We start from the raw sequence: 13,735 nt of genomic DNA, 5'->3' as shown, positions 1-13,735 counted from the left end.
AATAAAGTCTTTCCAGATGTTCTTTTTGAGAATTTCATATCAGAGTGTACAACAGAGGGAAAAAGTATTTTAATTCCTGACACAGAAGGCCCTGAAGCTGTTGAGGGATGAGTGGAGGGAGAGGTTGTTTTTTTCTCTGTTTAATATTTGAAAATGAGTACATTTGTGACAAACACTCTGCCATAGAAATGTTAGCTTTGGGATTAGTTTAAGAAAGTTGAAAACAACTAAATCAGTGGGTGATCACAGAAAAAAGAGCTAACACTAATGGTTCTTGCCAAGTTTTACACTGCATTCTGTACAAGTTTCTGCTTGAATAAACTCATGTTTCGCAGAATTTTTGCCAATTGAGATGGAATTTTCTGGTCTTCATCCGTGACCAGAAAAAGTCCCTTGTTTGATTTCATGTAGCTCACATTTACACAGTATAATGTGCTCCTTAAAAGTTCAGGTCAATGCTTCTGATTAAACACGAATGCTTGGGTAACAGGTGAAGGACTTTTAGGGCTGAGTCTTCTTCAGGGAGTGAAATCAGGAGCTTCTCCTTCACTTCCCAGCTGTGAAAGTCAAAAGCAACTTTTAGGAGTCAACAGGGCAGTGGAGATTACAGGGAGCAAGATGCTGTTGAACTTCATAGACAGGAGGTGAGGACAGAGTGTTACTATTTTCTTAACCTTGAAATGAAACTCAAGATACTTTTAGTAAGGAGGCAATATAAGAGTGGATTTTTATTTGAAGGCTTTCAGGGGTAGTTATAGAAGGATGTCCACAGAAGCCTATTCCCACTGGGATGAGTACATTTTTATAGGTTTTAGGGAATTAACATAATTGATAAAAAGCACCAATTAGGAGGACTAGTGGTGATGTAATTTCTTCTCAAGTCAAGTTTTGTTTTGGAGTCTTTCCCTCAGCATTAGCTGTGCTCTGTCCATAAAATGTATCTTGAAGAGTTGTCCTCAACCTCAGTTTCCAGGAAGAACCAAGGTAGCACAGGGGCTTCTTGAGGCTTGGGGGTCTGGAATTTGTTTTGGTTTTTTTGCCTAGGGAAAGGTTATGGAAAATTACCAGGAACATTAGCCACTCACATTGTGGGCTGCGGAGTTACAAACACACGTGCGAAGAATACAGGGAACATATAAAGTTTTAAAAAAAGGCAAAACCCAAAGAGCATGAGAGCAAGCCAGCTGGAGGGTTACCCTGAGTGCCCTTTGTGTTTCCAGTACACGTCGGCGCTCACCTACGACGGCGTGCGGGTGATGGCCGAGGCCTTCCAGAACCTTCGGCGGCAGCGCATCGACATCTCCCGCCGCGGCAACGCCGGCGACTGCCTGGCCAACCCCGCCGTGCCCTGGGGACAGGGCATCGACATCCAGAGAGCCCTGCAGCAGGTTGGCAACCAGCCTGGGGGCCTGGGGGTGGGTGTGTGCTGGGGGCACGCTGGGCACAGCCTGGGTGGGGCAGGATGGCTGAGCAGCAGCAGAGGCACAAATCACTTGGGGTGAGGAGGAGCTGATCCTTCTGGAGAAGAGAGGTCTGAAAAGCTCAGGGGTGCTGCCAGGAAACTGCTCTTCCTCGTAGCATCTGATGTGTCCTTGTGTCCTGGTTTAGGGCAAATTTGGGAGAAAACCTCCAGGAGGGGGCCTCTCCAGAAAGCAAACCCACACAGTCCTTCCCCCCAGCTGGTTTGGGAAAGATTCCTTGGAGAGAAGTGGAAAGAACCTGTTTATTTAACAGGCACAGTACCCCCAGCACACAAAATGAACAATACTGGATGACAGCATTCTTTCACTGCTGTGAAAAAGATGACAAATTCAGAAAGTCTCTCTGGGGGTGCTCGCTCTGTTCTCAGTCCCTCTGGTGCTGGGGCAGCTGCTGCCCAGAGTAGGCCCCGCTAGGCCACAAGGGGCAAACTCTCCGTGTTTGCCAGGCCCCAGTCCAGAGCAGGCTCGAGTGGCTCCAAAAAAGGGAAAGGAAAAACAGTCCAGGGAAAAATTCGGACTGCTTAGCTACTAACTAATGAGCAGAAGCAAAAAGCAAGAGCAAAGCAGGAGCAAAGCAGAAGCAAGAGCCAGAGCAAAGCAAAAAGCAAAGCAAGAAGCAAAAGCAGCACCGTGTACTGCCCCATCTCTGTGTCCTGGCAGCTGTGGGGGAGCAGCTGATAACAAAACCAAAACAAAACATTCACTCTTCAGAGCCAGTCTTGAAGGCACAGAACATGATATCCAGCATAAACAGAACAGCAACTGGGGGTACAAGCATAACTTCACCATAGGACACCTTGCCTGTTGTGATTTCTGTTGTTGTTCTAAAGCCAAAATATTGTCCCATAGAATCAAGGGTCCCTATCTTTATGTTCCCCTCCCTAAGACACAGACCTGCTCAGACTGTATTTTCTGCTGATTATTTGACTCTCTGTGAACTCAGCTTCAGTTCCAGCCTGCTAATGAATGCATGTGAATTTTGCCTTATGTGTTGGCTGTCACCAAAATGTTCTCAAAGTGCAGATTATAGCTTGTTTCATACTGTGAGGGCTCATAAAAGTCTTAAGAGCAGCCATTTAGATAGTTTATTCCTCAAATCTGATGGTCTTGCTTTTTTCCTCCTGCATAAAATTTAGATTTTTGAATAAACAAAAATACAATGTGAAACTTACAGCAAGAGAGAAAAATAATTCAGTCTTATCAAAGACTTACCAAGGTAGAATATTTTAAAATTTCATTAAATTTCAAGACTGACATTTACTTTTAGCACTTTTCTTTCTTTTGCTGACAGAAATAGCTGGATTCCTTGCAAATACTGCTAGTTCAGTGTTATCCAAATATAGCTTATCCCATCTTCTTTCCTTAACTGTGAAGAAGGCAAAAAACCCCACCATTTATGTGGTTCATTTGTATAATATGTAAAGTTCCTCAAGTATTTTGTTTTGATTTGGTTTTGGCTTACTGCTAAACAACAATTCCTTTAAAACCACATCTTGCATCTGATTTGATTTTATTGCTTGGATTCAATTTGTTCCCAAGCCTGTCACTGACTTTCTGCATGACCTTGGGCAAATCACTGTCACAGCTTCTCCAAGCCCTTATAATAAAATCAGCCTCCCTGATGCATTAGGGAGATAGGTTACCTAATAAACATGAAATACTTGGAAGTCTTCTGATGAGCAATAGCTGCTCCAGCATTTTTCTTTATTGAATTTATGAGAATAAGATATCAAAATTAGACAGCTAGAAAATATAATTTGTGTGTGTTGGAAAATCTCCTCTGAAATTTCCTTATATCTTCATTAAAACAATTTTAAAAGTCTTAATTTTTCAGCTGGAGTGACCTTGGGTGAAGAACACAAAGACCCATTTGCAAAAGTTGCTCCATTACAGATGAAAAATAATAATTTTAAAAAGGCTTGACCAGTTCAGTTGTGATGATCAAAATAAAAGACTGAAACAGGCAGGGCAAGAAGCCTCCTAGCAAAAAATTTAAGTATGAATTTGATAATCTTCCAGTATTTAGTAATGTATCAAGAAAGAGGCAGATGGAAATAGAATAACTTATGATAAAATTGAAGGTTTGAGTTATCCTTTCTGTAAAGACTCACAATTAAGGCAATTCTTACAGCTGTTCACAGTGTGCTTTCTGTTCACCTCCCATTTGCTAATGCTTAAATTTTATAAGCTTTTTAAAAGCAAAAGGTTTCTCTACTTGCTTCCACTCAAACATCTGGATTAAGCTCTCAAATTGCCTTATTCCTGTTTAGTGTAGGAAGGAACCACAGAACCATAAAAACATTTAGGCTGGAAAATCTAAGACGATTGAGTCCAAACATTATCCCAGCATTTTCAAGTTCACCAAACCACTAAACCATGTCCCCAGCACTGCCACATCCACACATCTTTTAAATCCCTCCAGAAATGGTGACTCCACCACTTATCTCCCTGGACAGCCCATCCAATGCTCGACAACCTTTTGGAGAGGAAATTTTTTCCTAATGGCCAATCTAAACCTCCCCTGACACAACTCGAGGCCATTTCCTCTTGTCCTGTTGTTCTGTCTGGGGAAATAGACTGACCCCCACCTAATGAGGATTCATGGATGGCAGGAACAAAGAGGAAAAGAATTATGAAGGATTCTTCATTTTCTTAAAAACAGAAATCTGGCATGATCAAGGAGAATGTATATTTTTATTAAAGATAATTACCTTTTTTCTTTTTTTGCAGGAAAAAGCCCACAAAATATTGCTTAAAACCACTACACTAAGGTTTCAATTTTATTTTGAAAAGGTTATGATAATTTTAAACAAATTCTTTTTTTATCGTTATGTGGTCAGCACATCTAATAAGCAGAAACCCAGTCCCTAACTGCTGACTAACCCTGTACAATAGAAGGCCACAACAGCATCCTTCTGCTCCAGATAGCCCAGCAAAGAGCAACATGCCCATCCATGTCTTACACACAAATGTGCTTAAATGTCTCCAGTTGACTTGAGTAGTGCTTAGCACTGTGGAAGTCAGTCCTCACTGTACTTTGCACTGCACTTTGCATTTTGCAGTGCATTTTTTTGCATTTTGCATTGCATTTTTGTATTTTGCATTTGCCTTCAGAGGATGGTGAATGGCAGAAAAGTTGTGCTGCCTCCTGCAGCATGAATAGCAGAGATCCCTTTTGCATTTCAGTGACACATGGATATCACAGGATTAAGATTTCATTCACTCAGGTAGAAGAAATTGATGCTGTAAACCTGCCTTTTAGTGCATACAAAGCTACAAAGCACAAGCACCTGTGACCTGAGCTTCAGAATTGGTCAGAACCTGAAAGGAAAACCAAAGGAGACATGAAAAAAAGCAGGCTTGGGAGTGCTTGAGACAATGGTGCTTTTTCAGCACATCTATTTTTTATGAGCATGTTGTGTCTTGTGAAAAGGGAAAAGCATGTTTGTCCAAATGTCACCAGGAATACCTCTTGATTTGAAACAGCTTCAGAAAATGCTGGCAGATGTTCATTTTCATGACAAACCTTTGTTGTAACAGCTGGAAAACAAACACGGCTTAACCAGATTAACAACAGATTTCCTCTGTAATGATACAGCCTCATTTCTTCACCATGGGTCTTTATTCTGAGGATCTCAGGGTATTTTAAAAGGCTGTTAAATACCTAAATGTCCCCATTTTGCATGTGGAAAGACTTTAGTTGCAGGGACAAGAGGTTTGTCCAAAGCAAGTGGAAAGGCAGAAAAGGAGCACTTCTCTGGGTGGTCTCCATAGAAACCCAAATCTGCACTCTTTTTCCCATTTTCCTGGTCCCCACAGAGTGTGTGACTCCAGTCAGGGGCCCTTCTCCATTTCAGGCTGGGCACTTATGCAGCAAGGGAAGTTCAGGATGTGGGATGTGATGTGAGCATCACTTCAGCTCGGCTGCGTTATCAGCAGAGATTTACTGTTCAAAGTTTCCTATGCAAATGTCAATACTAAATTGTTGGATTTTATTAATCTGGTGCAGAGGTAATTAAATTTGCTTGATAACTTATAGACTTCTCTCTATACAAAAATAATGGCTGGGAGCTGTGGCCATGGTTTCATATTTCCTCCTGATTTACAGTTCCTGATTTGAGCTGACAAATTCTTTACCAAATCCCGACTCCAGGTCAGATTTAGAAAATACAAAACCCTGCAAAATCAAGGAGTTCAGAGCTGATTTAGCTCACTGTCACATCCCAAGAGGTGATGGGCTCACATTGGTGATGTAGCTCTTAGGCTGCTCTATGTTTTAAACCACTGAGTTTTAAGATAAAGGGTTTTTAAATTAAAGAGTCAGCTAAGAGGATGGCTGTGCCCATGGCCAGGCATGCTGTAGAGAGGGAGCCTTAGTGACAAACCAGTTTCAAGCAGATATGCTGCCTCCCCTGCATGGAATTGAGAGTAATGACTGCACTCAGCACCCTTCTTCCCCTCCCCTCTCACTGCTGCTGAATCACCACGGCATGAGAAGCTGACCAATTTGCTGTCTTCATTGCTATTTATGTATTTAAGGTCCATTTTGAAGGATTGTCTGGCAACGTTCAGTTTAATGAGAAAGGACGCAGGACCAACTACACCCTCCATGTGATTGAGATGAAGCACGATGGGATCAGAAAGGTAAAACAGGGAGTGACCAACATCCTGTGTCAGGCTCCAGCCCACGTTTGAGGGGCAGTGTGGTTGGGTCTCAGCAGGGATTCCTGTTCAAAGTTTGTTTGTGGACAAACAACAAGGGCATTCCCAGCTCTAGGCATGAGCAAAGCCAAGCACTAGGGAGGACTCGTGGTGTCTTGCTAAAAATATTACAACATTTGGAAGGTGTTATCAAGAGCAACAAGGGCATCTCAGGTGTGGCAAAAAATTTCCAGAATGCTAAAAAACTTGGTCAGCTCACCTTTGCTATTGGCACTGTGTGTTGGTGCGGGCCCAGCTCTAGGTCTGGCTTTGCCCTTCCACTTTTCCAAGGATAAACAAAGGCAGAGCCAGGCAGAAGCTGTTTGCCCCAACCATTGTAAGTGAACCCTTTATGTTGACCTAATTCTGTTCTCCTTGAAGTGACAAAAGCTTTAGCACTAACCACGTCCCAATAGCTACACAGACCTTTGTGCTCTTCTGAAGTCTTGATCCCTTTCTATATCCCAGGCTCTTTGAAAAATCTGGCCTTATTCAGTGATGCCAAGCCCTTGAAACATGAATCCTTTTGAAAATCTGACTCTAGGTGCTTATGTCCCACTTTAGATACCACGTATTTGAAGAACAGAGAATAACTCAGTTATTCCTTGATAAAGGAGAGTTACTACGTATTTTGGAAAGGGGCATTCTCTGCATCTCCTCAGTCCCTTGAAAGATAAAAAACTTGTTTGAAACTAAGAAAAATGTAAATAATGAAAGTTCCGTATTTACAGCCCCTATCTCAAATTTATACTTGCACATGAGAGCAGCAGGTGTGAGATCAAAGCCCCCCACAATCTAGTGGAAAAAGGCAAATTTTCTTTGACAAATAAAATAAATGTGATTTTGAAGATGTACAAAGCAGTCGTCCTCCACTGCAAAGTATTCATAAGAGGACAAAGGCAGCATCATGCCCAGTTTGGGTCTCTGAACTTCAATAAGTTGGCAGTCTGGAGAGAGTCTAGAGGAGATGAAATTGAGTGGCTGAGTGTATTGATTTTTCTATGTATTTACCATCAGAAATAATATTTCTTTGGAAGACATCTACATCATTGCCATGATGCATATTCTATTTTAGACCCACCCAGTGAGAGGTGCAAAGCAAACATCCATGTCTTCATTTTTGTTGCCCTAGGGCAGAGCTTTGAAAGCCCTTTCCTCACTTTCCATTCATTTTGTCTGTGCAATGAAGAGTGATTAGAAGCCTGCAGAGATTTTTTTTCTCCTCAGCTGTCATGATCTCTAATCTGCCATCAGCTTGTTCCTGGTCATGCCCTGGTTAATACCTTTTCCCATTTATGATAAGAAATTCCTTTCATATGAGCAGAGCTGAGGCAGCTTCATACTTACATGAGGTGATGGAAAACCTCTTATAAAATCAAGCCCTCCAAGTGGATAAACTCAACCATGATCTTCCTAGAGATATTTTCTGGCACTCTGCTTTACCTGCAAGGAGTGATAGAGCTGCCCAAATCCCTGATTATTATTAAGCAGAATTTAACCTTAGAATTTTTCCCTCTATAAGTGTTCAGTTTATTCATAACCCCAAACTTTTTGACACTGGCACAGGAACGGGAGGGGGAAGTTATGACTTGATTTTTTGTCCTGTTGTCTCAAGATGTCCCAAGAGTCACTCCTGTATTCATGCAAGCTTTCAGCTGCAGGATAATTTTTCATAATTTTTCATCACCCTCTAGCACCTGCACCTGCAGCAGGCAAGCTCACCATTAGAATAATTTTGGAAGTCACACAGGGAAAGTGTGAACTTTCTTTGTGGGAATGGCAATAATCTCCAGTACAATGTGATAAATGTTTTTGCATGCATACAAGCACTGTGTTACTGTAGCACATCATGCACATTATTGTTTTCAGGCTGGAGGCACAGTGGGATGGGGAATTTCCCCATCCCCCTCATCAAAGACATGAAAAGTCGGGAGAGGAGATTTCTGGCTGGGTATGAACATGCAGAGAAGGCTGATCTGGTTTGGATGACCCTGTTACTGTACCTTGGCCAATATTCCAAAGTCATATTAATCCTGGTTTTGTATTGGGCAGATTGGTTATTGGAACGAAGATGAGAAGCTGGTCCCAATCGCTGTAGATACTCAAAGTGGCAATGAGTCTACGAGCCTGCAGAACAGGACCTACATAGTCACAACTATCCTGGTAAGTGCCATGACTTCCATCCCAGCTCTCCCTCTCCCACATCTCCCTGATATGCAGGCTCCCTCTTCCCACTCATGAGCCCTTCTTTGTATTATATCATTTTTATAATAGCAATAATAATAATAATGATGATAATGATAATAATAACAACAACAATAATAGCACTTACTGTTTCCTGCCAGCTCCATAAAGGTATCTGCAAATTGCTGTGGCTAATTAAATCGGTATTAAAGAGCTCTCATGCTTGAGTGTAGAAAATACAAAAGATTATGACAAGATAGTAGAGGCATCAACACAGGCAAATCAGGAGCATTGTACCTATGGTTTGTATTTATCCCACAGAATGGGGGCTGCAGTTTTGGGAAGGATAAGCTGTTTTTGTTCGGAGAGGATGAATCACTGCTTTAAAAGCAAATCTCCACTGTAATCATGAAGGAATAATAGGTAGCCCACAATGTATGGTATCATGTATTGTGTCATTGTATACACTTACCCTGCAGAAACGTGAAATATTACTAATTTGTTTGTTGATTGCTTACTGGGAGTCTGCAGAGAAGGCACAATACCCAAACTGAGTTAAACACTTTAAGGCTCTCTTCTGTCCAGCAGATTTGATTCTCCCTGTGCCCACACAGGCAGGCATGCCTTTAAAATTTCACAGCTCAGATACATTAAATACCCCTTACAGAACTACACTGAAAGGTTTGTTGCCCAAATCCTGCCAGCTACTCTATTCCCCTCAGGTCCATCACTGCAGGAGCTGAACACAGATTCTGCATGAATAAAAAGAATATGCCACAATAAAAAACAAATCAGACTTTGTACCTTCTAGAATAAGCCCACGGTGTGTTGGCTGCATGTGTTGGCACAGCAACACAAAGCCAGAGCTTTGCAGGGCGACCAAAATCTGGTGTGCACATCTGGGATGAGGAATGGAGCTCAATGCTGCTCTTCTGTGTGCCAGGAGGACCCGTACGTGATGCTCAAGAAGAATGCCAACCAGTTTGAGGGCAACGAGAGGTACGAGGGCTACTGCGTGGAGCTGGCTGCTGAGATTGCCAAGCACGTGGGCTACCACTACCGGCTGGAGATCGTGCGCGACGGCAAGTATGGCGCGCGGGACCCTGACACCAAGACCTGGAACGGCATGGTGGGAGAGCTCGTCTATGGGGTGAGTTTCCAACCTCCACAGTTAGCTCCTGGCAGCTGGGATCACATTCCAGAGGGAGAAGGTGTGGGAACCCAGAACATCCCTCTGGCAGTGCAGGATGGCCAGAGCCCCTGCCAGGGGGCTCAGAAGCCCTGGCACAGAGCCCAAAACACCTGTGGGTTTGATTATGACCTGTGGAGCAAATTACCAACCTTGGATGAAGATCAGCAAGCCTCAACAGTTTAGGTAGAATAATAGTGAAGTTATCACGGGGTGGAAAGATAGATTTTTGGGGTTTTTGGTATGGGGGTTCAGGAGGCAAGATGGAGGAATCTGGGTGTGTCCAGCCTTTCTCCTTCTTCTTCTTGGCCTCCATCTTCTGCTGTGATGGTGGCACTTATAAATTGGTTTAGAGTAGAGGCTCACTGTCTAACATAGGTGGTAGGTATTGGGAAGTCATTGTAAACATTTGTACAGGTAGTTTTTAGTATAAAGACACAACACCACCCCGGGGGCAAGCAGAGTGCCTGGAACTGTCCTGCTGGACAGACCTCAGCAGGGCAGGAGAAAATTTTTTATAGATAAGACGCAATAAACAACCTTGAGACTGAGAAATTAAGAGCTCTGACTCCTTCTTCAAGTGCCAGGCTGGGAAAAGAGACTTTCTAACTTTTCTTGGGGTCACTCTGACCAGCTAAAGATCCCAACAAGAAGGAGTTCTGCCCTCTCTCAGCCTGAGCTCTCCAGAGGACTGCAGCTCAAACAATCAGCCCAAGTGAAATGTTTTAATTTAGGAGAGAGACGACACATTCTGCGCCTATGGAAATGTCAAAACGTTTTCTTTCAACAGTTCCAAGAATCTTTTTCTTTACATTTTTAGAAGAACAAGTATTGAAAGGTCATACTTTCCCATGAGTAGAATCTCCAAATTTTACTCTGCTTTAGATTTGCATGGTAATGGCAGGATGAAAGAAGAAAAAGATTTCAAACACTCAGCATATGAGTGGTGAATGGAAGGATGAGATTACTTTCTGTCCAGCCATTCATTTCCATCATCAGGGATGTATGCCTGCACCCCACACTTTTAAACCTGGTTTGGTGTGATAGTTAATGCTCTGTGATGTTTAGGTCATCCCTCAGACAGAGGAGTCTAATTTCCCTTTCCCTACCAGGGAAATCATGCAGGGAGCATCAGTCCTCAAATCCATGTGAGACTGTGTTGGAGTGGGGATGATCTGTCTCCTGATGGTAGCTCCACTGTAAATGCTGCCAGCCATTTCAATGTATCTCCCTCTCCATTTTCAAGATGGACTGCAAAATTAGTGGAGAGTGCATATCAGTGTTGCTGGAACATTTTTCCTCTTCTCCTGCATCAGTTTTGCAATCAAAAGACAGTTCCTGATGGAAGTAAACATCCTGACATCCTTTTTCAGGAGATTGGCCTTTCCTTGCCTCTTTTGATGTCTGAATGATAAAGCTCTTTTAGAGAAAATCATCTTCATCATATTGTGACATCAGTGGATAAATCAGATGAGAAGAGCTGGGTGGCTGCAAAAAGAAAGTGCTGTGATTTCAAAACAGATCTGGTAATCAGTAGCGATAAAATGGAAATAATCCACCAATATTATGGGCTTCTCCTTTTTAACCTTTTTCTTGGAATTGGTTTTGTCTGATTTCTTCTGAGATAACGAGGTTAAACAGAGATCAAAGGATCATACACTGCAGTTAGAAGATACATTTTATTCCCAGTCTGAAAATCTCTTTTCTGTCTCCTTTTTCAGAGGGCAGATGTGGCTGTGGCACCATTAACCATCACCCTGGTTCGAGAAGAAGTTATAGACTTTTCCAAACCCTTCATGAGTTTAGGTATATCAATAATGATAAAAAAACCTCAAAAGTCCAAACCAGGAGTTTTTTCCTTTCTGGATCCTTTGGCCTATGAGATATGGATGTGCATTGTTTTTGCCTACATTGGAGTGAGCGTTGTCCTCTTCCTGGTGAGTCGCTTCAGCCCCTACGAGTGGCACACTGAGGAGTACGAGGAAGGACGGGACCAGCCAGCCAATGACCAGACAAATGAGTTTGGGATATTCAACAGCCTCTGGTTCTCCCTAGGAGCTTTCATGCAGCAAGGATGTGATATTTCTCCAAGGTGGGTTGCCTTCCCCAATGAACCTTCTTCCAGTTCTCATGGTTTAATCTTTCTGCGTGCTTTGAAGCTGAACAGGCTCTACTTTGACCTCCCTTCCTGAACCAATGTGTAGTTTTGTGAATCAGTTACAGACTCAGAAAGGATCCAAAGGTTCACAGGTTCTCACAGCTGTGAACTTGGGATCTCAAACTTGACACCATGAAAATGCAATTTAAATTTTTCTTGGGGAGTTATTTTGAGAGATTTACAGAAATTATAACAAGCTTTCCTAAAGCCACCCAATTGCAATCAAATTTTGTCAGTCATTTATTTTGTTGCTAGTAGAAATAAGATTATTCTAGCATTATAGGGAAGATAAAAACTTCCAGCAAGGTAGGGAGAAATAATACAGCTGGTGCTGTTTTAGGTAGGTGCTGTATTATAGTAGGTGCTGAAAGGTTATATGGTCTGTGCCAAACATGGAGCACAATGAGTGGCTTAATTGTTACTGGCCTTTAAAAAGGTTAAAGACCAAGTTTCATCCTGCTTTCCATTTCAGCCAACAGTTCTGCTGCCTGAAAGTTCAGTAGGACCCAACATCCAAAGTGTTCCTAAAGAGACTTTTTGGTGAATGGCTCTTGAGATTTACTTGGATAATTTTTACTTCCTTTTGGAGGCTTTGTCTCCCTTCTCCTCAAAGTTTCATCCAGAAATACCCATCTTATGGGTGAAGACAGTGGGCAGAGGTTGGTTTCCAGCCTGCTGTGGTGGCATCAAAGCTCAGGGGATGAGAAGGAGGCACAGCTCCATGGACAAGGGGAGATAACTCCGTGCAGCTCAGCACAGCTCCCCTGGGATGGCAGGGAAGACTGAGCACCAGCTTTTTGGCTATCAGATGCAAATTTATCCAAATGTTAATGAGCTTGTGATAGCAGGGAAATAACAGCCTGCAGGGCACTTTGATAGTGACAGCCTTTATGAATATGTTTTATTATCTGATCATTGATTAGTAGGAGGCCAGGCAGAGAATCCAGAAAGTCTTCTCAGCAGAGGGAATTTCAATTTTATTGCTGTCTTGTAACCAGCCCCATGCATTAGGATCAGGTTATTGTGATTTTTATTCTCATTGTTGTTTTTGTCACTATTTTTATTTAGGACATAAAATGTCTTCCTTTGAGGCCATTTCAATAGGTGGTTTCTGATCCAAGGAGGAGCAGGGAGAGGTGAAAAGCTGAGGCTTTGAGGAATAGCAAATTTGGTAACATCTTTAATAAAAAGTGTCAGGGAAAGATCAGTGGGTTTGATCCAGCTAACAAGATTTGCCCCAGCTAAACAACATCCTTTGAATCGCCATTTCAAAGTGTGATTTTATTTTGCTTTGAAATGGGAAATGAGAATTATTCCAACATTGTTATTTTAATGTTGGTTGATTTAATCATCCTGATAATGAAAATTACAATTTCATTGAAACCAATATTTTCCCATGGAACACAAGAGCAGTTTCTGACTGCTACAAGTATTGGCAAGATGTTAAAAACTTAAAAATTAAATATGGGAATTATTATAACTCCCAGTACTCTGAGTACAGCTCCTTGAGATGGTTGTAAGGGGAGAGGGATATTTCTGTGTGATGTGAAAGCCAGGAGGAAGCAGAAGAGTGAGAATTTCTGTAGGATGTTGTTGTGCAGAAAGGCTCTGAGCCCGCTCCCTGTTTCACATGTATTTTTCACACGAACCCAGTGCAGGATTTCTGTGACACATCACTTAGAAATGAACACTTGGTAGAATGACACTGTGGGCAGGTGGGGATATCTGCTCTATTCTGATATATTTCCTATGTGCTTGCTTCTAAACTTATCTCTACTATCTCTCAGCATCTCCAAGTAATGCATTAACCAACATAAATAGCTTCTGTTATACATCTGTTCTGTCATTCTCTCCCCAGCAGAAAGGAACAAGTGCAGGGGTGTATTTTGTTTTTGTAGAGGTTTTTGGGTTGTTTATTTCAGTTTTGTTTTGGAAAGGACCAGGGGAAATTTGTCTGAAGGTTTGTTTGTTATTTTTTCCAGATCGTGCTTGTTTTAAGTGCATATGCCACTATGTATTTAT

General features: G+C 42.1%; 1 protein-coding gene across 3 annotated transcripts in view; it reads left to right on the top strand.

Moving 5' to 3' along the window:
* GRIA1 (glutamate ionotropic receptor AMPA type subunit 1) overlaps window positions 1–13,735 on the top strand; it is a 121,514-nt gene that overhangs the window by 74,635 nt on the left and 33,144 nt on the right. For all 3 annotated transcript variants that reach the window (XR_013184352.1, XM_054642762.2, XM_054642761.2), the window contains exons 7-11: window positions 1,221–1,388; window positions 6,021–6,125; window positions 8,235–8,345; window positions 9,310–9,516; window positions 11,277–11,647. Coding sequence is in view for 2 of the 3 variants with exons in the window: in XM_054642762.2 (XP_054498737.1) it covers window positions 1,221–1,388; window positions 6,021–6,125; window positions 8,235–8,345; window positions 9,310–9,516; window positions 11,277–11,647 (962 nt within the window). In the remaining variant the exon portion in view is untranslated. The remainder of the gene's footprint in view (window positions 1–1,220; window positions 1,389–6,020; window positions 6,126–8,234; window positions 8,346–9,309; window positions 9,517–11,276; window positions 11,648–13,735) is intronic.

Source organism: Agelaius phoeniceus, chromosome 15 (assembly GCF_051311805.1).
Source record: "Agelaius phoeniceus isolate bAgePho1 chromosome 15, bAgePho1.hap1, whole genome shotgun sequence".
Taxonomy (NCBI): Eukaryota; Metazoa; Chordata; class Aves; order Passeriformes; family Icteridae; genus Agelaius; species Agelaius phoeniceus.
This window is presented reverse-complemented; position numbering and strand designations above follow the sequence as displayed.